The sequence below is a fragment of the Bacillus rossius genome, chromosome 15 (assembly GCF_032445375.1).
Source record: "Bacillus rossius redtenbacheri isolate Brsri chromosome 15, Brsri_v3, whole genome shotgun sequence".
NCBI lineage: Eukaryota > Metazoa > Arthropoda > Insecta > Phasmatodea > Bacillidae > Bacillus > Bacillus rossius.
Genome location: NC_086342.1, coordinates 732093 through 753686, shown reverse-complemented (window position 1 = coordinate 753686; position 21594 = coordinate 732093). Strand labels below are relative to the sequence as shown.

At 39.9% G+C, this 21594-nt stretch overlaps 1 protein-coding gene across 1 annotated transcript in view; it reads left to right on the top strand.

Annotated features, from left to right (window-relative positions):
* Nucleotides 1-934: 934 nt before the first annotated feature.
* LOC134539609 (homeodomain-interacting protein kinase 2) overlaps nt 935-21594 on the top strand; it is a 52243-nt gene continuing 31583 nt past the window's right edge. The window contains exons 1-11 of the mRNA XM_063381785.1: nt 935-1258; nt 6512-6832; nt 7675-7896; nt 10580-10672; nt 11126-11344; nt 13479-13653; nt 14394-14617; nt 15375-15563; nt 17369-17617; nt 19356-19553; nt 20588-20656. Coding sequence (XP_063237855.1) covers nt 6521-6832; nt 7675-7896; nt 10580-10672; nt 11126-11344; nt 13479-13653; nt 14394-14617; nt 15375-15563; nt 17369-17617; nt 19356-19553; nt 20588-20656 — 1950 coding nt within the window. The 5' untranslated portion in view covers nt 935-1258; nt 6512-6520. The remainder of the gene's footprint in view (nt 1259-6511; nt 6833-7674; nt 7897-10579; nt 10673-11125; nt 11345-13478; nt 13654-14393; nt 14618-15374; nt 15564-17368; nt 17618-19355; nt 19554-20587; nt 20657-21594) is intronic.

Sequence of the window (21594 nt, the reverse complement as noted above, 5' to 3'; positions counted from 1 at the left end):
GCGAGCAGTGAGAGTACCAACAAGAGGAGTAAAACCATTCCAATACATCTTAAACTGTACATCAAAACTGTATTGAAGCTTATTAATTAATTTTATTTTAATAGAAATTGTACAAGACTGGAAAATATTTCGAAATTCACCATCACCAGTGTACGAAAAATAAAACGGTGGTGTTTCTCACGCAGTTAAAGACTAATATATTCATGGTGTTTCCCACTCGATGACTCTTGGCATAGGTTCTAACTTCTTTAGTAGTGGAGATAATCAAAAAATAAATCGGTATTTCGACTTCTACTCCGTCATACACTTTTACGTTCTGAGTACTTTAAATGGAGAGAAACTTGTTCCGTACGTAATTGTTTTGCTTTCTGATGTTTACTCTATGCAAAGATCAAAATATGCCATCCAAATGAAAATTTTTTCTGGCATCGAATTGTAATGTAATTACGCACTGAAAATACAAAATAAATAGTTTTGTATTTGTCCTAACAGGATTTAACATCGTTGTACAAACTTGTTTTCAAAAACTCAAGCCCACTACTGTAGTGCACTCGAAATGTTTTTAAGTCAAGAGCAAAATAAGATTTTTTCACCTATGATAAGTATAAAACATATATTTTTTCGTAACAACGTACTCTTTTTAACACATTAGCATTATAAAACAAGTTTGCGCTTAAATAGGCGTAGTTTATTTCTGGTCACACAGTTTTATTTTCTTCAAACATGGCGCTATCTTAACAAGTGACTGTGAAGGGATTTTAGGTATTTAGACATGATACAACGAAACGAACTTTAAAAAAGATAATTTTTATATATGTTTGAAAAATTTAAATCATTGGCACAAAAACGATTTTTATTCTTAAAGTATTACCGAATTAATAAGATTAACCCATGTAGCACATACCGCTTTCGACATTCTCCATGAGCGTCTCGAAATATCGTTTCACTTGCTGATGAATATACGTAACAATTGGGTACGGGATATGGGGAACCCAACATGAAGTGAACGTTCGGAAATTGTGGGGTAAATCGTTTGTTTACCCATCAAACGATTTGTGGTGCATGAAAGAATTCAATGGAGAAGTGTTCAAGGCAAATGTGAATCAAGACGGTTCTCGTGTTGGTGATATTTGCGCAAGGCAGTATCACGAAAACACTCGTCAGTCCTACAAGATGGCAGCAATTTGAAGGACCTCTTTGTTCCGGATGTTGCCATTATGTTTCTAGAGTCCCTCGTAAAAGAACGGGATTGTGAGAGGTAAGTCGTAGAAATTTGAAGTATCTTGTTTACCGTGATATTAACTATATAAAGTGACAACTACGGTTCATTTGTGTAACCGTATGTTTTGTGTCCGACATCTTGGTCCGCGTTGTGGTTTTAGCAGTTTTGTCTCCTCGTATTATGTTTATATGTTAAATTTTTGCCATTAATTGAACGTTTGTTATATGTGTGACGAAAACCTTTCGTTTACAAGAGTTTTTGTGAAATTTTGGGGGTACTCTCGCATGTTAACGTTTCTTCAAGATAGGTCCAGTCCATTATAGGTCACCTTCTAAAGGTTGTATTTCGTTTGAAACGTTACTTGGAGTTAATGTTAATTATATGTATTATTTCAGATTTTTATATTCTTGCTAAATTTTTACGTCAGCAATACAATTTACGATTTTGTAAGATTTGTCAGGTTTCAAATTCCATTTGGTAATTATCGGACGTCGCGGCTTTTTCGAACGTTAAGAAAAAAATCGGGAAACCTTGTTTTCACACTACACACGCCACTAAATTTACCCTGAAGGTTTGGTTTTTTAATTCCTACTAGTTTGTGAAAAATAATAGTTATAGATTATATTACTATACCAGCATCGGACGTTGCGGCTTAGGGAAACGAAAAGTAAATAAAAACGGAAAATATGTTTTTCAAGTACTAGAGACATCCTAAAATTTACCCTGAAAACATGATTCCTTAATTCCTATTGGTTCGTGAAAAATAACAGATTAATTACAATACCTGTGTTTTCATACTGCCATCGCCAGTCATTGTTTACCTGCAATTGTGTATATATATATATGTTTAGCATAACTGTAGTCAACTATGGAGAATTAAAAATATGCTAATTCTTCCATTTCATATATTGAAGATTACCCTTGGATCCGGAAGGCTTGATCCTGATGGCATGATCCTGTTATGAAACACCAGCCATAACAAACACAGAATATACGACGGCTGTAATCAAATAATTCCCTGGAAAGACTGCAAAATTCAATGTGTCAGTTACTTCAGTGCACAGCACGTATTCCTCACAGAAAATTAATGATGTGAACAATTCATTAAAAATTTTATGCCTCCTTTAGATTCGTTACTCAAAATAGTACTAATAATAGTATGTAATGTATTTTTGTTAAAGTTTTGAATTTTGGCAAAATGTAGTTTTGATTCGGACGATTCTAGAAAATCTAGCTGTCAGGAATATTTTTTTGGTTTTTAATGATTTTTGCCTGGCACATTCGTAGACTTCATCGCCCTCCCCACTCGAGTTTTTCAGAATCCAGCTGGAATGTTGAAAAGCACCGTTTTGGGTTTGTCAAACATTATTTGTAGCTCAAAAACATCATTTTAGGAATTTTTTACCCCTCAGTAAGCTGCTAGCTACTTATAACATTTACCCACAACATGAATACAAATTAAAATTTTTTTAGACACAATTTATGTGCTACTGCAGAAGTATTAATAAAACAAAAACCCTAGAAGATTCAATGTACAGAAAGGTAGTATTCGTGTACATGGACTTAGAATTTGATATACTGTCTTACTGTAAACTTAAAAAGTATATGTAATTTTATGATCAAAATAAATGTTGGGGGTTGGGTTAGATATGTATTCCAGAGATAGTTCTGGGAAAAGGGGGGGGGGGGATGTCTGGTTAATCTGTAAGAATTAAAATAAACAACAAAATTGTCCATTAACTGTTCAACTTTTTTTCTTAAAGGAATTTTCTGATAATACAAATAATTTTTTATCTCAATTGCGGTGAAGACGATGGATTAAGGAGTTCTTAAGTAAACACACCTTAATTTTTTATTGCACTAGTGGGTATGAACCAATTTATAAAAACAAAACTGCCAACCCCGTTTTCACCTCTCAGAAGTGGAAGTTGTTGTCGGAGGGTGTACTTTGCAAGTTCGTTGGTAATGGCTGCTACCACGTGAAAAGAAGGCATGCGGATCCGGTGAGACATCCTCCATGGTCGTGACGTGACTGACGTGAGGACAAGACTCGAGACACACCCCCCCCCCCCTCCCCCCCACCAAAATCTGTACAGTAATCTGCAAAGACCTGGTCCGCTCCGTGCAGTCACAAGCCTGATGCCTGGAGGTCGCTGCCACGTGAAGGTGCTCGCCCGCGTGTCTCCTGGCTGGAGCTGGTATCACTCGCAGCACACGTCAGTGCTAGGAGGGGTGTTGGTATCTGTGCAGCGTCCATTACAATGCCAAAAATAGTTCAGTTTTCCATGTTTATTATTCATACGTAGGCACAAGATTATTTGGTGAATTGCGTTAAAACCGAAATAACACAGAAAAGCATGTCAGTACACCCTTAATACACCACACAGCACCGGAATGCGTTTACAATATTGAAACTTCCCCGGATTTTCAATCATAACTTAACTGTAATGACAATACGTAAACCTTTAAATATTAAATTTAATGAACGTAATTCTATTTAGCATGAAGTTTGTAACCACAATTTATGTATAAAAAAAAAAGTTGGGGGAAAAATACGCTTGTTTTTAATCACAGAAATACATTAACAAATATATTTTATTTAGAATAGTTAGACATTTTAATTTCAAAAAACATTATGTTTTACAGGTTCATCATATATCAGTCAGAATGACACTGTTTTGGAGAAATAGTATCTTGGAACATATAAGCGTCATATTCGTTCAGTAATATGCTATATTTTTAATAAATAGATTTCAAAAAAATAAAACAATAACACAGAAATCTCTGTTTTAAAAACAAAAGTGGTCTGAAAATTAAACCATAAAATCTTGTCTCTATTATACCTAATATCGTATGTCTTACTTGATTAGGTTTAGAGATATAATTTTTTTTTTATGTTAGAACTTTATTTACCCTTTTTCCTATTAGGTGTTTGATTTCGAAAATGTTTTAAAGAGTTGGTATTTATTTTATGTCAATTATTTCTACCTAAAATCTTTCCTCCTGCTATAGTGTTGAAGGTATGATCTATTATTGAAAACTAAACTAAATTTCTTTTCAGTCCTTTAGGGTATAACTTGCAAAATTTTTAGTCTATGTTAATCCATTTTATTGGCAGTTTACTATGTTCAGAATTTCATAAACAATTTGTGATAGTAAAGAGCGCAGTCTTTTACTTTTTTTTATTCAACTTATCAGATAGTTAAAATTAGACAAAACATTTTTTTGGAAATACATTCCATGCACAGGCACAGTTCTTTTACAGATTTATTTTGAGTATTAATAAGTTATTATTAGCCTACTGAAAAAAATATGTTGGTTCATATAAAAATAATAAGGATACAAAGGTAGTGCAAAGCACTAAGCAGTTATGTATCCTATGTGCAAGTGACTTGAATCGAGTAATAAAGATCAGTGCTTTGGCAAAATCCAACAGAAAGAGCAGTGACAGGGGATGTCACAGTCCTTTCTGTGGACCATTAACGGAATTAAGCCTCATCATCGTGAATTTTCAAATATTTTGCAATATCTTGTTGTATTGTATGGCTCAACAAAGCACAGGCTGCCTTGCGTTAGGTACTTGCTGGAAGTCGTTATGTTTGGGTTGGAGGGTAACTTTAAGGAAAGTTGTATTTGCCAGTGTGAATCACAGCCACAGACTGGTCGCTCTTAGTGAATACCAGATTGAAACACGGTATGAAAGCTTGGGGAGATGTGATTTATGCCTTGCCATGCCAAATATTTTGGTGTAGATAGCTTGAAATTGAAATTACAGGCAAGAAATTTCTAGAAAGGGAACAGCTGGGATTAGTCCCCTGAAGGGTCACTGAGGAACTGTGTTTATTATAATGATGCATCACAGTTGTGTTGGTTCGCGGCAGCAGGACAGCAGATTGTTTCAGTGCCGAGAACACATCCTTCCAGCAGCTCTTATTCTGACTTGTAATTGGTGTATTTAGTTAGTTTATACTCAAAGTAATTTTTATTGAAATTAATTTTTTTTAATGTTAAAAGAATACAAAATTGTTTTCATCAAAACATTGGGGTTTGTGCATATAATTTAAATTTGTTACAAAAAAAAATTCTTATTGGCATTGTCTCAGAGAAATTTTGATTGAGCAAGGTTTCATCAAAGTATTTTCATTATGCCTGCTACGCCTTTTGTTCTTCCTTGTTTTATTTATTTATAAATTGTGACATGCACACACAGTCCTAAGACTCTAGGTAGGAGTGTGCTCACATAGAAATATAGAAATAAACAATACAAACCATTCAGTAGGTACAAACTCACAGGCTCAACATAACCCTTCTACCATAAACGGTTCAAAAGATGACATAAGTATTAAATAATTAAAAAAAGATAACACATAATGAACAAACACTAAAGAACACCAAAAAGAACAAATATCAACACAAAATGAACTAATTAAGGCTGGTTTTGCAACAGGCAAACATAATCAGATAATCAAATATTTCCAACTAAGTTAAAGGATACAGGAAGTTGGAAATATTCATATGAATATGGAACAAAATAAAAGTAATATTTGTAAATTAGCAAAATAAAAAACATTTTTTTAAAAGATTAACCTTCTTGCAGTTTACTTTCCTCTTTTTTTCCAAGTTTTTACCTAGTACCTTCATTATTTCTCTTAAATCCTTGTCCCCTTGTTCTCTCCACTTGTGGGGGGGGGGGGGGGGATGGTTGCGTGGTCCCACCGAGGCTCCCAGCAGGGACAACACTGGCGGATGCTGCAGTGGTCAGAGCACTCCCGCTTCACCCACATCTGCATTCCATTGGTGCTCCGACTTGCCGTTCCACGCAGTGGCGTAGCCAGGATTTGCGTATGGGGGGAGTTAAGAAGCATGCCCCCCCCCCCCCCTCCGTATTAAAGCGGGGGGTCCGGGGGTCGTGGCGCGCCCCCCCCCCCCACGGGAAAATTTGGATTTTAAGGTGTAAAATAGTGCTATTTTAGCAGTTTTCGGTACTTAAATTTAAATATTGTAATGGTAAAAATTTTATTAATTTTAATATGAAATTTGTTTGAGTGATGAATAAGAAATTAATTAAACATTTGGTGCTAAGGGGGGTGGGCGTTGATCCCCTAAACACCTCCCCCCCCCTGTTTGCACCCCTGGTTCCACGTCTACCAACCGGACATTAAACTTAATTTTATTTACTCACCCATTCTTACCCCGCCATGTTTCCTTCCTGCCGGGAGTAGAGCAGAGTGATAATGGATGTGCAGGTCCTCCGAGGATGCTGCAGAGGGACTGGTCGTGTGTTGGCAGGTGCGTGACATGTTCATCCAATCCCAGCACAGCAGCAATACCAGTAGCGGGGTGGTGGTTCAGCACGTCCACAAGAAGCGCAAGTTGGAGCACCAGCAGCAACTCGAATACACCGAGGACGGTGTCTACGCTCTGAACGGCAGCAGCATCATCTGCAACGCGAGCCAGGTGGTCCAGAGGCACGCGCATCACTCTCACTTGGCCAGTGGTGGCGTGCACGGAGCCGTGCAGACGCGCAGTCCCAATGGCAGCTTGTCGCAGCAGTTCATTCGTGCCTCCACCATAAAGCTGCTCGACACGTATCAGCGGTGCGGGCAGAAAGTGAGTATGGCCCCTGGTCCTTACGCCAGGAACCTGCTGTCTCACTGTTGTGCAGGGTTGGAAAAAAAAACTAGGTTTTAAGAAACACTTGTTTGATTTTGTTTAAAACAGGTTTTTTTTAGTTTTAAATCGGATTTTTTTATATTACATGTAGTGATTTTGATTCTCACCATATTCAAATGAAAGCCATACAGCATCCCGCTTTCTGCCGCTCATGTTGAACCAGAAAATTGTAACATCAAAGAACTAAAGTCCAGCAAATCTGCACGTCCGACTGGGAATTGACCACAGAAAGGGTATTTCCCCACGGGATAAAAGGATTCTCCAATAGAATGGGTGTTCCTCGCTGAATGGGAATTTACGGTACACAGAGTAGGAATCGCAACCAGTGGCAAAAATATGTAGTATTCCCAGGGGCCCCCCGTGGGATTACGTTCATCATTTCTGTTACACAGAAAGGAGGTTCTCTCACTGTACGCACATGTTCACAACTACGTTAGTCGTAGGTCACTTTAATGAAAAATATTGCTGATTAAATAAAAATAAAAATATTTTATTTATGTAACCTTACAAACTTCATTTATTTTTTTTAACCCAACAAGAAGTGATGCTAATGTTTGATGAAATGTAATATAACTATGTTTTTCGAATGTGAAAACTCAAGCCAAAACAAAGATTCTTACATTGTGATTATATTGACCTGCACGCCAACACAATGTATTAACAGGACTGGACCAATCCTAGTGGTCGCACGCTAATCGAAACGGTCGTGGTTGGTCCTGGCCCCCACGAGAGAGAGGTGGATAGTTGCGACAGTTGTCCCTGCGGGGGGCTTGTTGCAGCGCAAATCGTGCGAGGAGGAGGGTAATGCTGGCAGTGAGCCGGCGGGAGTGGCCCTCGCAGCTGCCATCACGACGTCCCACAGCAAGGCGGCCGGCGGCCAGGCGCCCCAGGGCTCCTCCAGCGCCGATGGGGACTACCAGCTGGTGCAGCACGAGGTGCTCTACTCCATGACCACCCAGTACGAGGTGCTGGAGTTCCTGGGGCGCGGCACCTTCGGCCAGGTACCCACTTTTCAACACCAATACTGTATAGAAGTCGCCAGCCCAGGTTGACATTTCTAATACGGTTTTGAGCTAGTTGGTTAACACACCCCCGCCGCAATCGCCACCATCTGTAGGGCATAGACTCGTGGTGGTCCCTAGCGGACAAGTGTCGAACTCTTCAAACACCCCTTCCCCCTCCCGTTGAACGATCTTGAGCTGCAGTGAATGATGGGTGGGGGGTGCAGGGAATGACAGCGGGCAACAGTGCTGCGCTCTAACGTACAAATAACAACCTAAGACAATACAGGGCGTTACGGCAGCGCACTGCAGCAGTGAAGTTCTCAAGCTGCTCATCATACGCTCCTGAAAAACGTAGAGTAAATCCTATCCACTCTCGATTTCTATACAGTGTGTGTATGTATGTATGTATGTATGTATGTATGTATGTATGTATGTATGTATATATATAGACAGACATACACACACACACACGCGCGCGCACACACACACACACACACACACACACACACACACACACAGTAGAACCCCGATTATCCGTGTTAATGAAGGGGACGAGTGAGTCGGATAATCGAAAATCGCGGTTAGCCGAGTCATGCTTGCCTCAAAGGTAATTAGCCCAGAGATAGCCATCTGTGGACATTCGGAGATTACATATATACTCATGCTTTGTGTGTGTGTGCGTTAATGACATAGAAGCGGACTGCTTAGTGCTGGGCAGCAGTGGTTTTTAAGTCTTTCGTGTGCGGAGACGTGGGCACGCGAGTCGTTGTTGCACCGAGGTGTGTGACTAGTCGCCCGCCAGTCCGAGGGCCCAAGACAGCTGATAGCTGCCAAGGTCACGCATTCTTTTCATCGCCCGTAAGCGACGCTGCCACACTTCGCTCGTTGCTCTGTTGTCAGTAACACCATCGGGCTGGTTATTGTTTTACAGAACGACTGCCTTCAAAATTCTTTTAGAGATAAGATTTTTCATACCAGTGCATTGAGACTTGATTTCATGGTTTTTAAACGGTGTCTCTGTCTCGTATAATTCACGGTGTTTTTATCCCCCTTTATTTATATGAATTTTAAATGTTAGATTTTTTATTTTTAGCTTGTTGAACGTGGACTTAGTGCAAAAACGAACTATTATGACTTAGTTTTGCAGATGGGTCGGAAATCTTATAACGACCACCTCTCTATAACGACCCTAATCTCGGGAACCTTGAGGGGTCGTTATATCTATTCTCCGTTCACTCTTAGCTGAGTTTTGAAATAAACAAACACCGTCGTATCACTGCAACGCGTCAGCAAGTGATAGGCTGAATTTATCTTGCGTGCCAAGCACTAGTTGCAACACACACACTTCCGTACAGTCGGTGCTCATAAAATAACGGAGAAGTAATATAACAGGAAAATGGTTCTTCTGTCAAGCCTAGTTTTTTTTAAAAAAATTGCGTCTGCTGTGATAAAATTACGCCACTTAATGCTACACCCTCCGACCTTTTCTGTTGAAACCATTCAAACAAACAAGCGTCCATGCTGCTAAATGTAGATTCTTTCATCGTCTTGCGTTTATTTAATCCACTTGAAGTGTCAGCCTGTGAAGCAAACTGAAGGATTTTTTCGCGATTTTTTATGATGTCGCGCACTGTTGTGTTACCGACATCAAACTCAGTCGCAAGTTTGCAATCGTTTCTCCACTCTGAAATCTTTCTATAGTTTTTGTTTTGCTGTCGATGGACAGTACCACTCGCTTTCTTTTCTGTTCATTTGATGACATGATGAAATGTTACGCTCAACACTTCCGCACAACACAACGGTATAATCCGTCGGAATGCAGATCACTGTTACAATACATAAAATCATCACCACCTTCACGCTTCAACAACGTACACTAATGGAATGGACTGTCTCCATGCGCCGGGTAATCTCTGTGGCACGGCGCCGTGCTGCGCGCGGGAGTGTACAGTCCGGTCATGCGGACGCGGAATCGCGCACCAGTGTATAATCTATTCACGTAACATGGAACACAAAAATATTATGTACATACGTATGTATGTACTAGTATCTTTTTTAAAACTTTCTGTGTATATAAACGTAACTGAGTCAAAGTACTTTGACCAACATACATTTTGCAAAGTATTTTAACATTTACATACATTTTGAATCATTGGTTATATGTAACTAAATAATTGGACTTTATGGACATAAATTGCGGTTAATCCGCGAATCGGATGATCGAGTCGCGGATAATCGGGGTTCTACTGTATGTATATGTAACATATGTATCATCACATCTAATAAATATTTTGAAGAGTTGTAACATGGTTTAACATTTTTTTTGTCTTGGGCCAAAGTTACCCTCAAAGGGCCAAAGTTACCCCAACTGACGGTATTGAAAGAAAGAAAAAAATGATCACGTTGAATCCATGATAGATCTCAGCTTCAAAGAAATCTGTCAGACAGGTGAAAATATTTCTCCTAAGATTGTTTTTATAGCAATAATTTTTTCATCAAAACAATGTAAGGTGTGCGCCTTCATGTCTTTGTATTCTTTAACATGAATTACTTTATTTCAAGAAAATGAATTTTTTTACTTTCAAAGTTTGTTTCAGAAATTAGCTATTGTTAATGATGGTGCTAGGGGATGTTCTATTGTCGTAGAAAGCACTAATGTTCTGTGTTTGTTCCTGCGCAGGTTGTCAAGTGCTGGAAGAAAGGCACCAATGAAATTGTCGCCATCAAAATTTTAAAGAATCATCCATCTTATGCTCGCCAGGGGCAGATTGAAGTAAGTTAGTTACTGACTATTTAAAAAAAATAGAATTTATTTTCAATAATTATTGTATGAGAGTTAAAGATAATATGAAATTTAAGATGACTTGCTTTTGTGGGGAGTAGCTGTCGTTAATAATAATTAAAATAATGTAGGTTTTATTGTTTTATCAGTCAAGCTCTACTGATGACTACCATATATTTGTCACATTTATGTGTTTTATTTCGAATCAGTCTTTTGTTTTTAAGACTTTATGTTAAATTAGTGATTAAAATACTTTGTTTTTATCTTATTTTTTACCGTCTTAAAATTTTGTGTAAATACAGAGATAACACATGTTGCGGCTCTCTAAAAAGAATCTGACTCGCTCGAAAGTCTGCCGACCCCTGGCCCAACCTTCCGGGGGAAATGTTACTGTGTCGGTGCTCCCTCGCAGGCTGCTGAGCCTCGGCTCGCGTTGTGTTCCAGGTGAGCATCCTGTCGCGCCTGAGCCAGGAAAATGCAGACGAGTTCAACTTTGTGCGAGCGTTCGAGTGCTTCCAGCACAAGAACCACACGTGCCTGGTGTTTGAGATGCTGGAGCAGAACCTGTACGACTTCCTGAAGCAGAACAAGTTCAGCCCGCTGCCCCTCAAGTACATCCGCCCCATCCTTCAGCAGGTGCTCACCGCCCTGCTGAAGCTGAAGGTGGGCCTCGCCGCGGCCATCAGTAGGGACACCTGCATTCCGCCAATATACCGTGTTTACCCGAACAGAGGCTGACCTCGATTCTAGGCCGACCCCTAAATCCTGTTCACTGTCCAGTGGAAAAAACAGTTGTCATCCTCCACATTAGAATCACAATCACTTGTATTGTTTTCTTCTTCCTCACTGTCATCTTGCTCACTTCCACTTACTCTGTCTTGCCACAAATCATCATCTTATAAATATTATAATAAATATAATATATCTGATAAATATTATAATAAACACTAAATTACACCTTACGTTATGTACCACGTGTTTACTAACAAATTTTTTTTGTAGGTTAGTTTGTCACTGGAATCTGATCATAGATTACAGTAATATACCTACTAACGAAAGACGTCAATACCAGTATTGGTAGTTAGAAAACAGTATTTATCTATGATGAAACACCAGTTGAACCAACATCCATGATGTTTCATGCTCAAATGTGATAGCATTTTGCAGTTACACTGTTTCATAATGGAACACACCCTAATAAGCACAGATGTTGGTAACTGCCGGCTAATGTTTTGTTTACCTATAATTCTTAAGTATGTTGCTTACATACATACAGTATTCCCCAACCAATATATTAGTTAGTGAAATTGCTATTGTCCACGGAAAACCAAATCCAATTGTGTAAATCATTAAATGCGGTTATAGTACTATAGTATTACAATAAGTAATTATTTTAATTGACTAGATTGAGTGCTTTTTGTCTTGATGTGCGTTTCTAGGCCGACCCAATATTTTGAAGGTAATTTTTGGAGATAAAAACCTCGGCCTCTTCGGGTAAATACGGTATTTCGTGTCGAGTCTATTCACAAAATAATGTAGCTTTTCTCCTGTGGTTATTGGCTGAGGTCGGTGAGAGGTGTCCTCCCGCTCTTGACGGGGCCAATGAGAATGTGGTCACCGTACTGCTGCACCCTCACAATTTGCCGTGAGCCCATGACTCTTGAAAAACCCTACAGTGTTTTGTGAAATACCTTGACATGAAATGAAATCGCTAAATACAGGTGTCCCTAGCCATCAGTAACTAATTTAAAAAATATATATATTTGATTTGAAATTTTTGTAGCTCTTTTTTGGGCGCGTTACTAGTAAAAATGATGATGAGAGTAAGTGCAAAAAAAAATTTCGCGGGATGAAAAAAAAAAGCTACGTGCAAATCAAATTTAAATTTGTGCTTTTATATCTTATAATTTAGTGACTGATATTGAATACATGTTTTGTATTGTTAAAAACATTTATTTATTTTGAAAAACTTTTACCAGTGTGTTTGTGTGTGTGAGTTTGTTCCCTAATGTATAATTTATTGGCATTATAAATTATAATATTGTTACATTATTCTTTAATAAATAATTAAAATTAATGATTTAGAATGAACATTCAGCACGTTTATTGGTTTTCATTATTAATTTAAAAAAATTCTTGATTGTTTTAGTAATTTAAAGAATTATTTTTATACACATGTTTATATTAATATTGATTTGTGAATATTATTTTAAATTTTTTAATTTGATTTAATTTATATTTTACCAACTGTTTATGATAACTCCAGTCCTCTTATTATTTTATTGCCATTTATTACTTGCATGTAAAATTTAAGTTAAGTCTTTATTATGCTAGGTAAGTATAACATTCATTGTGTGTATATAAATATTTTTTATTATTAAATATTGTCAGACTCCCTATATACGTTTCAGGATACTGAGTAGCTGTGGGTAAATTGTCACCCCTCATTCTCTTATCGGCCGTTGGGGTTGGTAGGTCGGTAGCCGCTGACTGCCCAGTAGAGATGTGCCAAGGTGTGTGAGTGTGTGTGTGTGTCGCAGCAACTGCTGTTGGGACTGGTAGGTTGGTAGCCGCTGACTGCCCAGTAGAGATGTGCCAAGGTGTGTGAGTGTGTGTGTGTGTCGCAGCAACTGCTGTTGGGTCTGGTAGGTTGGTAGCCGCTGACTGCCCAGTAGAGATGTGCCAAGGTGTGTGAGTGTGTGTGTGTGTTGCAGCAACTGCTGTTGGGACTGGTAGGTTGGTAGCTGCTGACTGCCCAGTAGAGATGTGCCAAGGCAGGCGTGTGTGTGTGTCGTAGCAACTGGGTCTCATCCATGCCGACCTGAAGCCAGAGAACATCATGCTGGTAGACCCGGTCCGGCAGCCGTACCGCGTCAAGGTCATAGACTTCGGCAGCGCGTCGCACGTCAGCAAGGCCGTGTGCAACACGTACCTGCAGAGCAGATACTACCGCGCGCCGGAGATCATCCTCGGTATGTCTTGAATATGACCTGATGGTTGACTGGAGAAGGTAGACATTATCTATTTATTATAATAAAGACCAGAAAAATTTACTGATAAACAACTTCAAACACTTTAGCCATTGAGCTCCTTTTGTTACGTGTAATGCATGTAACGAAATTAGCATCCAGGGTCTGTGTGCCTCCTTAAGATCCTTGTCTTAGAAATGCGGGTATTTCAATGGTTTTTTTTTTTTTTTCGACTTGGCAGAAAACAATGCTTTGTGTAGTACAATTGGAGAATTTTGTGCCACATGATTACATTTTACATTTAAAAAAAATTTTGAAAGTTTTTTTATTTTGTTTTGTATCTCACTTTTGAACTAGAGAAACATTTTACTTGTGAAATAAAACATTTTACTTGTGAAATAAGTGTAATTAGCGAGCAAAGTTAAAAAATTTTAGATGAACACTATGCTGGTGTTAGATATGTTTTTCTGAGAGATTTCTGATCAACAGGGGCTTATCGGTAAGAATTGAACTAACCAACAGAGTTAGTTTTTGTGCTTTAAATTAACATTTTTTTGTACCTCTTGATAGTGGGGAAGGCGATGAAGTAAAGGTGTCCTTAAAAAAAATCCTTAATTTTTGATTCCCACAAGGAGGGTATCAACCGTAGGTAACCTAGTAAGGATATGCACGGCGTGTGCTGATGAACAGGTGACTTTTTCCCTGAGCACACGGAGAGAGGACTGGATGATGTGATGTTCCAGGGCTGCCGTTCTGCGAGGCCATCGACATGTGGTCGCTGGGCTGCGTGGTGGCAGAGCTGTTCCTCGGCTGGCCGCTCTACCCAGGCTCCTCCGAGTACGACCAGATCCGCTACATCAGCCAGACGCAGGGCCTGCCCACGGAGAACATGCTCAACAACGCCTCCAAGACCACCAAGTTCTTCTACCGGGACCTCGACAGCACGTACCCCTTCTGGAGGCTCAAGGTGAGCCCCCGGGTCACCCGTCTGTCGGACGGTCGCAGCAATGTGTGGTGAGAGTGGTGGTGGGATTTTCGATACCTTCGTTACCTTCGATGCTCGACGGCACCGCAGAGTATCGAGTGTCGAGACTGTAAGTTCGATGCGTTTTTTTTTTGATACCGGAACGCTTGCTCATTTGTATTGAATTGAGGCGCAAACTAGCAATGATTATGAAAATGGTGCACGCGCTTTACCAATGCACGGATCTCATATTTTGTGCATTCATTAATCTTTGAACTGAATATACCCGTTTGTTATTGTTTTCTTACTATCGGATTGTTTTGTATTTTACGTTTCTCATGTTAAAATTTTTATTTAAAGTTGTTCTGTTGCATAAAGTTTGTAAAATGAAACAAACAAGAAAAAATTTCAGATTTTCTTTTTGTTTACATTTGTTCGCGGTAAAAAAAAAAAGTTTACTGGAAAATAAAGGGCTAGGTAACTCTCTTGAAGATAGTTTGTATTTCGCTTCTATTTTTTTATACTCACACATTTAAAGTTGTAGAGGGAATTTATATAGTTTAAAACTTATTCATGTTATTTGTAATAATTGTTACTTAATGGGAAAATATTTTTTCCCCTGGAGTATCGAAAGTATCGAACTGGAAAAAACAATACGGATTCGAGTATCGAAAGTGTGGTATCGTCCCGCCTCTAAGCGAGAGTGAATGCAACGTGCATGTGTGTGGAGCTGAGAGGGCGCGGTGCGTGCGTGCGGCAGACGCCGGACGAGCACGAGACAGAGACGGGCATCAAGTCCAAGGAGGCGCGCAAGTACATCTTCAACTGCCTGGACGACATCGGCCAGGTGAACGTGCCCACGGACATCGAGGGGGGGGAGCTGCTGGCAGAGAAGGCCGACCGCCGGGAGTTCATCGACCTCCTCAAGAGGATGCTGACCATGGACCAGGTAGCAATATTTATGTCATCTTAACCTGCCCCGTCCCTCATCACTAGTGTTTCGTCTGGAGACGTACAAGACTGTAAAATCCAGATAAAAACGACACAATTAATGCTGATGCACTCGCAAACAACTCGATTGGCAGCAAGTGTGCACGATAGCACAACTTACCGCCATGATGGTTTGACAACAACTGATGCTTCGTTGCCGGAAGCTGCAGGGCCACCTGCCTTGGCAGGCAGCCAACTTAAAAATCTTGGCGGCAAGCAGCGCGGGAAGTTCAAAATTCAAATGTTTCAAACACTATACACTAACTTACACACAATATTTACAAGTCCAAACAATTAGAAACTTCATTTTATGGTTTTATTTTAGTCCGGTTTTAGTTTTAAAACAAAAGAGTTTTTTATTTTTATAAAAACTCTTTTGTAATACTTACTCCTTCAAAATAATGGTAAAATTTGTATGCTTCATTTTATGGCAAAATAATTTGACTTGCTTTTCAGTGTTATTTCATTTTTATTGGAATTTGCCACCTTGTCCCTGCTCATTACTGTAATATTGATTCTTATTTTGTGCTCCAGCCACATTTCCAAACTTCTTGAGGGTTTATGGGAATAACATCAACCTTGAATGTATCAAAGGTATTTTCTTGTCAATTCAAAAGTGTTGAAACTGTAGGAAGTTTGGCGGTAAGTATGCCTGTGCAAAGTTATGACTAAACTAGTGAATCAAAGCTCTTTTTAATATTTGAATTATATTGCCACAAATATACTATTTGTTTCATTTTTAAGCTGTAATTGTGATGCAAATATTCGCGTCTGGTGTGAGCTTCGCATTTGTTGCAAAGCTTAAAACCTTTGGAAGCCTAAGATTTGCTAAGAAAATACTTATTTTACTTTTTTTGGTTACTTAAAAAATCGAGAGGTGGCACTCCATCTAAATATTATTATTGTGCATGGTTATATTATAATTTTTATTGAATGATGTTATTCATGGGCCCAATTGGTTAAACACAATATCAGTTCAAACATTACAAATGTTAAAATTTTTTTTTTTTACTACTTTGAAACCTGTATTTTATAAAATAAAAGTAATACAGCTTCCCCGAAAATACTATTCACAATTCCATTGGATTTTGCAAGTGATTTAAATATTAAGTTTGATACTGGGTTCACGTGAGAAAACTAGTATTTGCACAGGCCTAGCTGTGAGCATGAGAAGTGGAAGGAAAGTAATGTGATAGGTGCAGGGTGGGGGAGTAGACATGTGATTGTGAAGGGTGGGAGAGTAGACATGTGATTGCGAAGGGTGGGAGAGTAGACATGTGATTGCGAAGGGTGGGAGAGTAGACATGTGATTGCGAAGGGTGGGAGAGTAGACATGTGATTGTGAAGGGTGGTAGAGTAGACGAGTGTCGGGGTAGGGTGGGGGAGTAGACGAGTGACGGTGCAGGGTGGGGAGTAGACGAGTGACGGTGCAGGGTGGGGGAGTAGACATGTGATTGTGAAGGGTGGGAGAGTAGACATGTGAATGTGAAGGGTGGTAGAGTAGACGAGTGATGGTGCAGGGTGGGGGCTGTAGACGTGTGACGGTGCAGGGTGGGAGAGTAGACATGTGGTGGTGCAGGGGGGGGGAGTAGACGTGTGATGGTGCGGGGTGGGAGAGTAGACGTGTGGCGGTGCAGGGTGGGGGGAGTAGACGTGTGACGGTGCGGGGTGGGGGAGTAGACGTGTGACGGTGCGGGGTGGGTGAGTAGACGTGTGACGGTGCGGGGTGGGTGAGTAGACGTGTGACGGTGCGTGTGCGTGCAGGAGAGGCGCATCACCCCGGGCGAGGCCCTGAACCACGCCTTCGTGACCCTGGCACACCTGGTGGACTATGCGCACTGCAACAACGTGAAGGCCAGCGTGCAGATGATGGAGGTGTGTCGTCGCAGCGGCTACGCTAGCCCCGGTGCGCACCACCAGCCAGGCCAGCAGGCCCCGCCCCTCGTCGCCAACTTCGTGCCCTCCTCCAATGGCAACGTCACGCTCACCTTCAACAACCAGCTGACGAATCAGGTACAGCGCCTGGTCAGGGAGAGAGCCTCTGGATATGACAACCTGGTTTGTTTGAGTTTATTTATCCTCCGTATGTTAGTGTTACTGTCGGTGTGGTGTATGCCTGGTCTTCTGTCTTTCTGTAATACTATACCACCAATACAACATATTTTAACTGTTGGTAATGGCTTCATTACTAAAATAAAATAATTTTTAATGCATGTCTGGTATTTTTTTTGTAAAAAAACTGGAAATAACAGATCTAGTAATGTATGTTTGAACTATGGACCTTTATTAATAATGTAAACATGTGTTAATGATACGTGCATGATCAAACACATTTATTTCAGTTCACTTAATCCCTTAATAAATTATTGGTACTAAATGGTCATAATACACAAATCTCTATATAATTAAAAATGATTCCATCTGAGTATGAAACTTGTAGATTTTTTTGACATTCATTATGAAAATTCCATATCAAAATCAAAAGAGTTTTCTAAATGTTTTTATACCAATTGATGCATAGAATATTTAAATAACCCTACTTAATTTATTTATTATATATACACATTAATATATATTGGTGTTAATATTTTGGTTTCTGCTTGGTTGTGGTGTATTTGCTCGTGTTGGTGTCAAGTCTCTACACTTTGGCTCTACCAATGTCAACTTGTACCATGTGCTGTATTGTTTTAAGAATATGATTGTTTCTTACACTCTGAATTCTCTACTTTTATTATGTTAGGTGCATGATAACTGTTGTGCTGTTACATTAAATAGGATCAAGGATAATGATGAGAACCTTAGATAAGGTTACTTTTTTTAATTTTTGCTTTCATTCAGTGGTATTTTAGTCTTAAAATTAAGTTGAATTGAAATTGGCAATCTCGCATGAATTTACTAAGCTGATTTTTTTCAAATAGTATTTGTTTTTTGAAGTTATAATATAACTTTCAGCAGTAATGTGTAGTTGAATCATACGTGTGAAAACCACGGTAAAAGGACACTAAATATAGGTGCTGCGAATACTAGTTTTTTGATGCAAATTGAATATAAAATTTTAAAATATTTGCAAAGTCAAATTGAATTGTGAAGCTGTTTTCACAAAGCTGTTTTACCATTACGATTACTTTATAAAATACAGGATAAGTCATAATTATTAATAATTGTTTACATTTGTATTGTTTAAACTGATTAACAAACTTTATTTGAGCAAATCATATATAACAAAAAAAAAAAAAAGAAATTAAATATTTTCATGAGCCAATCTTAGGCTTCCTATGTTCTAAAGCTTTGCAATAAATTGTGAAGCTTCGCATCATTACAGCAGAATTTTAAAAATAAAACAAATATTTATTTTTTCTGGAAAAAAGCTTTACCCAGGCTTAACTTAATGCAATCAAACCAAAGTGTCTCCTGGCGCTGTAATTCCCAAAGTGTCGGGGTTCGACCCAAACACTCGGGCACCGAGTTCTACTAAGTAGTTGAAGGGTTCTCTTTGCAATCAATCAAACTGCAGCACTAGCAACCGAGGACGTCACTTGTGGAAGTGGGTGTGTTTATCTGTGGAAGTGAGTTGTTCTGACGCTGGAATCGCAGTAGTGCGAAAGGTGCATCGTAATTGCAAGAGAAAGTGTGTTCGTAAGCGCGTGCTCGCAGTGGCATGCAGCCAGTGTGGGGTCCAGCGCGAAGGGCCCGGGGCGTGGTCCCGGGCGCCGCGAGGGCGGGGGGGTTTACCGTCGGGGGTTGTGCGCAGTACCAGCTGTACAACGGGCGGTCGGTGGCACGGCAGTACACGGCGGCCCGAGCCGACCCCTTCCACCAGCACCAGCTGGTGCCGTCCATCCTGTGCCCCACGGGCTACCAGGGCATGGGCTCCCCCGCCAAGCACGTGACGGTGGTGGCTCAGCAGCCGCCGCAGCTGCAGATACAGCCGCCCATCATCTCCCAGCAGGTGTGTTTCATCGCTTTCAGGGGGAAACCGAAATAAGTGTTGTGTGATGACCAGGGCCGGTGCAAGGTAAATTGGCGCCCTAGGCGAAAAACCTTAATGCCCCCCCCCCCCTTCCCTCCCCCCCCCCCCGGCCGGACACCCCAAAAACAATTTTCCTTGCCTCAAAATACATCATGTAAGCCTAAGATTTTGTCAGCAATCAAATGTAAGCAGGCTTGTGTTTTTTTTTTTTTTTTTACTTATTACAAATCATGAACAGGTCACTGTGGACTTAAAATAATTACTTATATCAATATAAACATTCCAAACTGTTACAAAAATCCATTTTCACCTAGTTTCAATAATCGTTAAACATATTGTATCAGCTGTTGTGTGTCGTGCTGCGCCGCCCCCAGCTACTTGGCGCCCTGGGCGGATGCCTAGTTCGCCTGTGTGGACGCGCCGGCCCTGGTGATGACTCTCGTCCCGCTGTTAAGATTATGAGCACTTTGTGTGGGTAGTAAACATGACCTTGCCAAAGATCACTGGACAAAGCACCATGCTATAGTAATCAGTTTTCAAGGTGCTGTCTGGCAGTGTGGTAGTTAATAATGGAAAAATACAGTAATTAGAGTTTTAAGATGTACTTGCATAGTACAATTTCCCACCCAATTCGGTCAAATGTTTTGGTCCCGTTATTTTTTCCCCATGTAAGATGTTGCCCAAAAAACTTCTTTTCCCAAACGTAATTATGTTTTTTAAAGTTAAAATCCAGTATTTTAAAGTTAAAATACATTATTTGTTGGAATATTAATACCTAATTATTAACAGAACTACAAATGTGTGAATTTTCTTGTAAAAAAAAAAAAAGGTTTATAACGTTATAACCTTTATCAGCGGCCCTATGCACAATGAGAAGACAGTTGAGAAGTGATACCGTGTTAGAAGCACCAGTGAGCGTCGCGCTTCTCTGACAATCTTATTGAAGCCCCTTGCTGTCGTGCGAGCTGTTGGTTGGCAACTGGCGTGGAGTGATGACAGCCGTGTTGTCGCAGGTGGCAGCACAGCAGCAGTACGTGCCGGTGTCCATGGTGGAGCAGAGCGGCCGGCAGATGTTGCTGACCGTGAGTACCGGGTCACTGCTCCCTACAGCGCGTGACCTGCTCTCTATTGAGGATTCCTCTCTGTTTCTTTGATTTGTCTACACTTTAATGTTTCATATCATGTACCCAAGTCTTTTCCCTTCATGATCCTGTGGTACGTGGTGGTTGCTGTTTTCAGTACGTGGAAAGATCCTGGACGTAACAATTTCTGGTGATAAAATACGTTAATGCGGAAGATAAAATTAAACCCGTCATGATCGGTGTATTGCAATTAGGAATGGGCGAGAGTGTAAACTTTTGGGCCGAGATGAGTCAAGCCTAATTCAGTAATGTCGAGCTTAGTTGAGTCCACACTTTGTAGTTTTTAGTAGAGTCGTAAGAAGTCATGCCAAGCTTGAATTATTGCAAAAATTTTAGAGAAATTTATTTTCTTGGTGTTAGTATTAATGTAAGTACCATTAGCATTTAAAATTTTTTATTTATGTAAACTAGTACTGTTTAGTCTAGAGACGTACAAGACTGTAAAATCCAGATAAAACCGACACAATCAATGATGATGCACTCGCAAACAACTCGATTGGCAGCAAGCGTGCACGATAGCACAGCTTACCGCCATGATGGTTCAACAACAACACCTGTTGCTTCGTTGCCGGAAGCTGCAGGGCTACCCGCCTCAGCAGGCAGCCAACTTGAAAAACTTGGCGCTGCCGGCAAGCATCGCGGGAGGTTCAAATTTCAAATGTTTCCAAACACTATAAACTAAATTACACACAATATTTACAAGTCCAAACACCTGTCATGATCGATGTATTGCAATTAGAAATGGGTCAGTCTGTAAACTTTTGGGCCAAGATGAGTCAAGCCAAATTCGGGAATGTCGAGCTCATCCGAGTCCACACTTTGTAATTTTTTAGTAGAGTAGAGTCGTTAGAAGTCATGCCGAGCTTGATTTAGTGCAA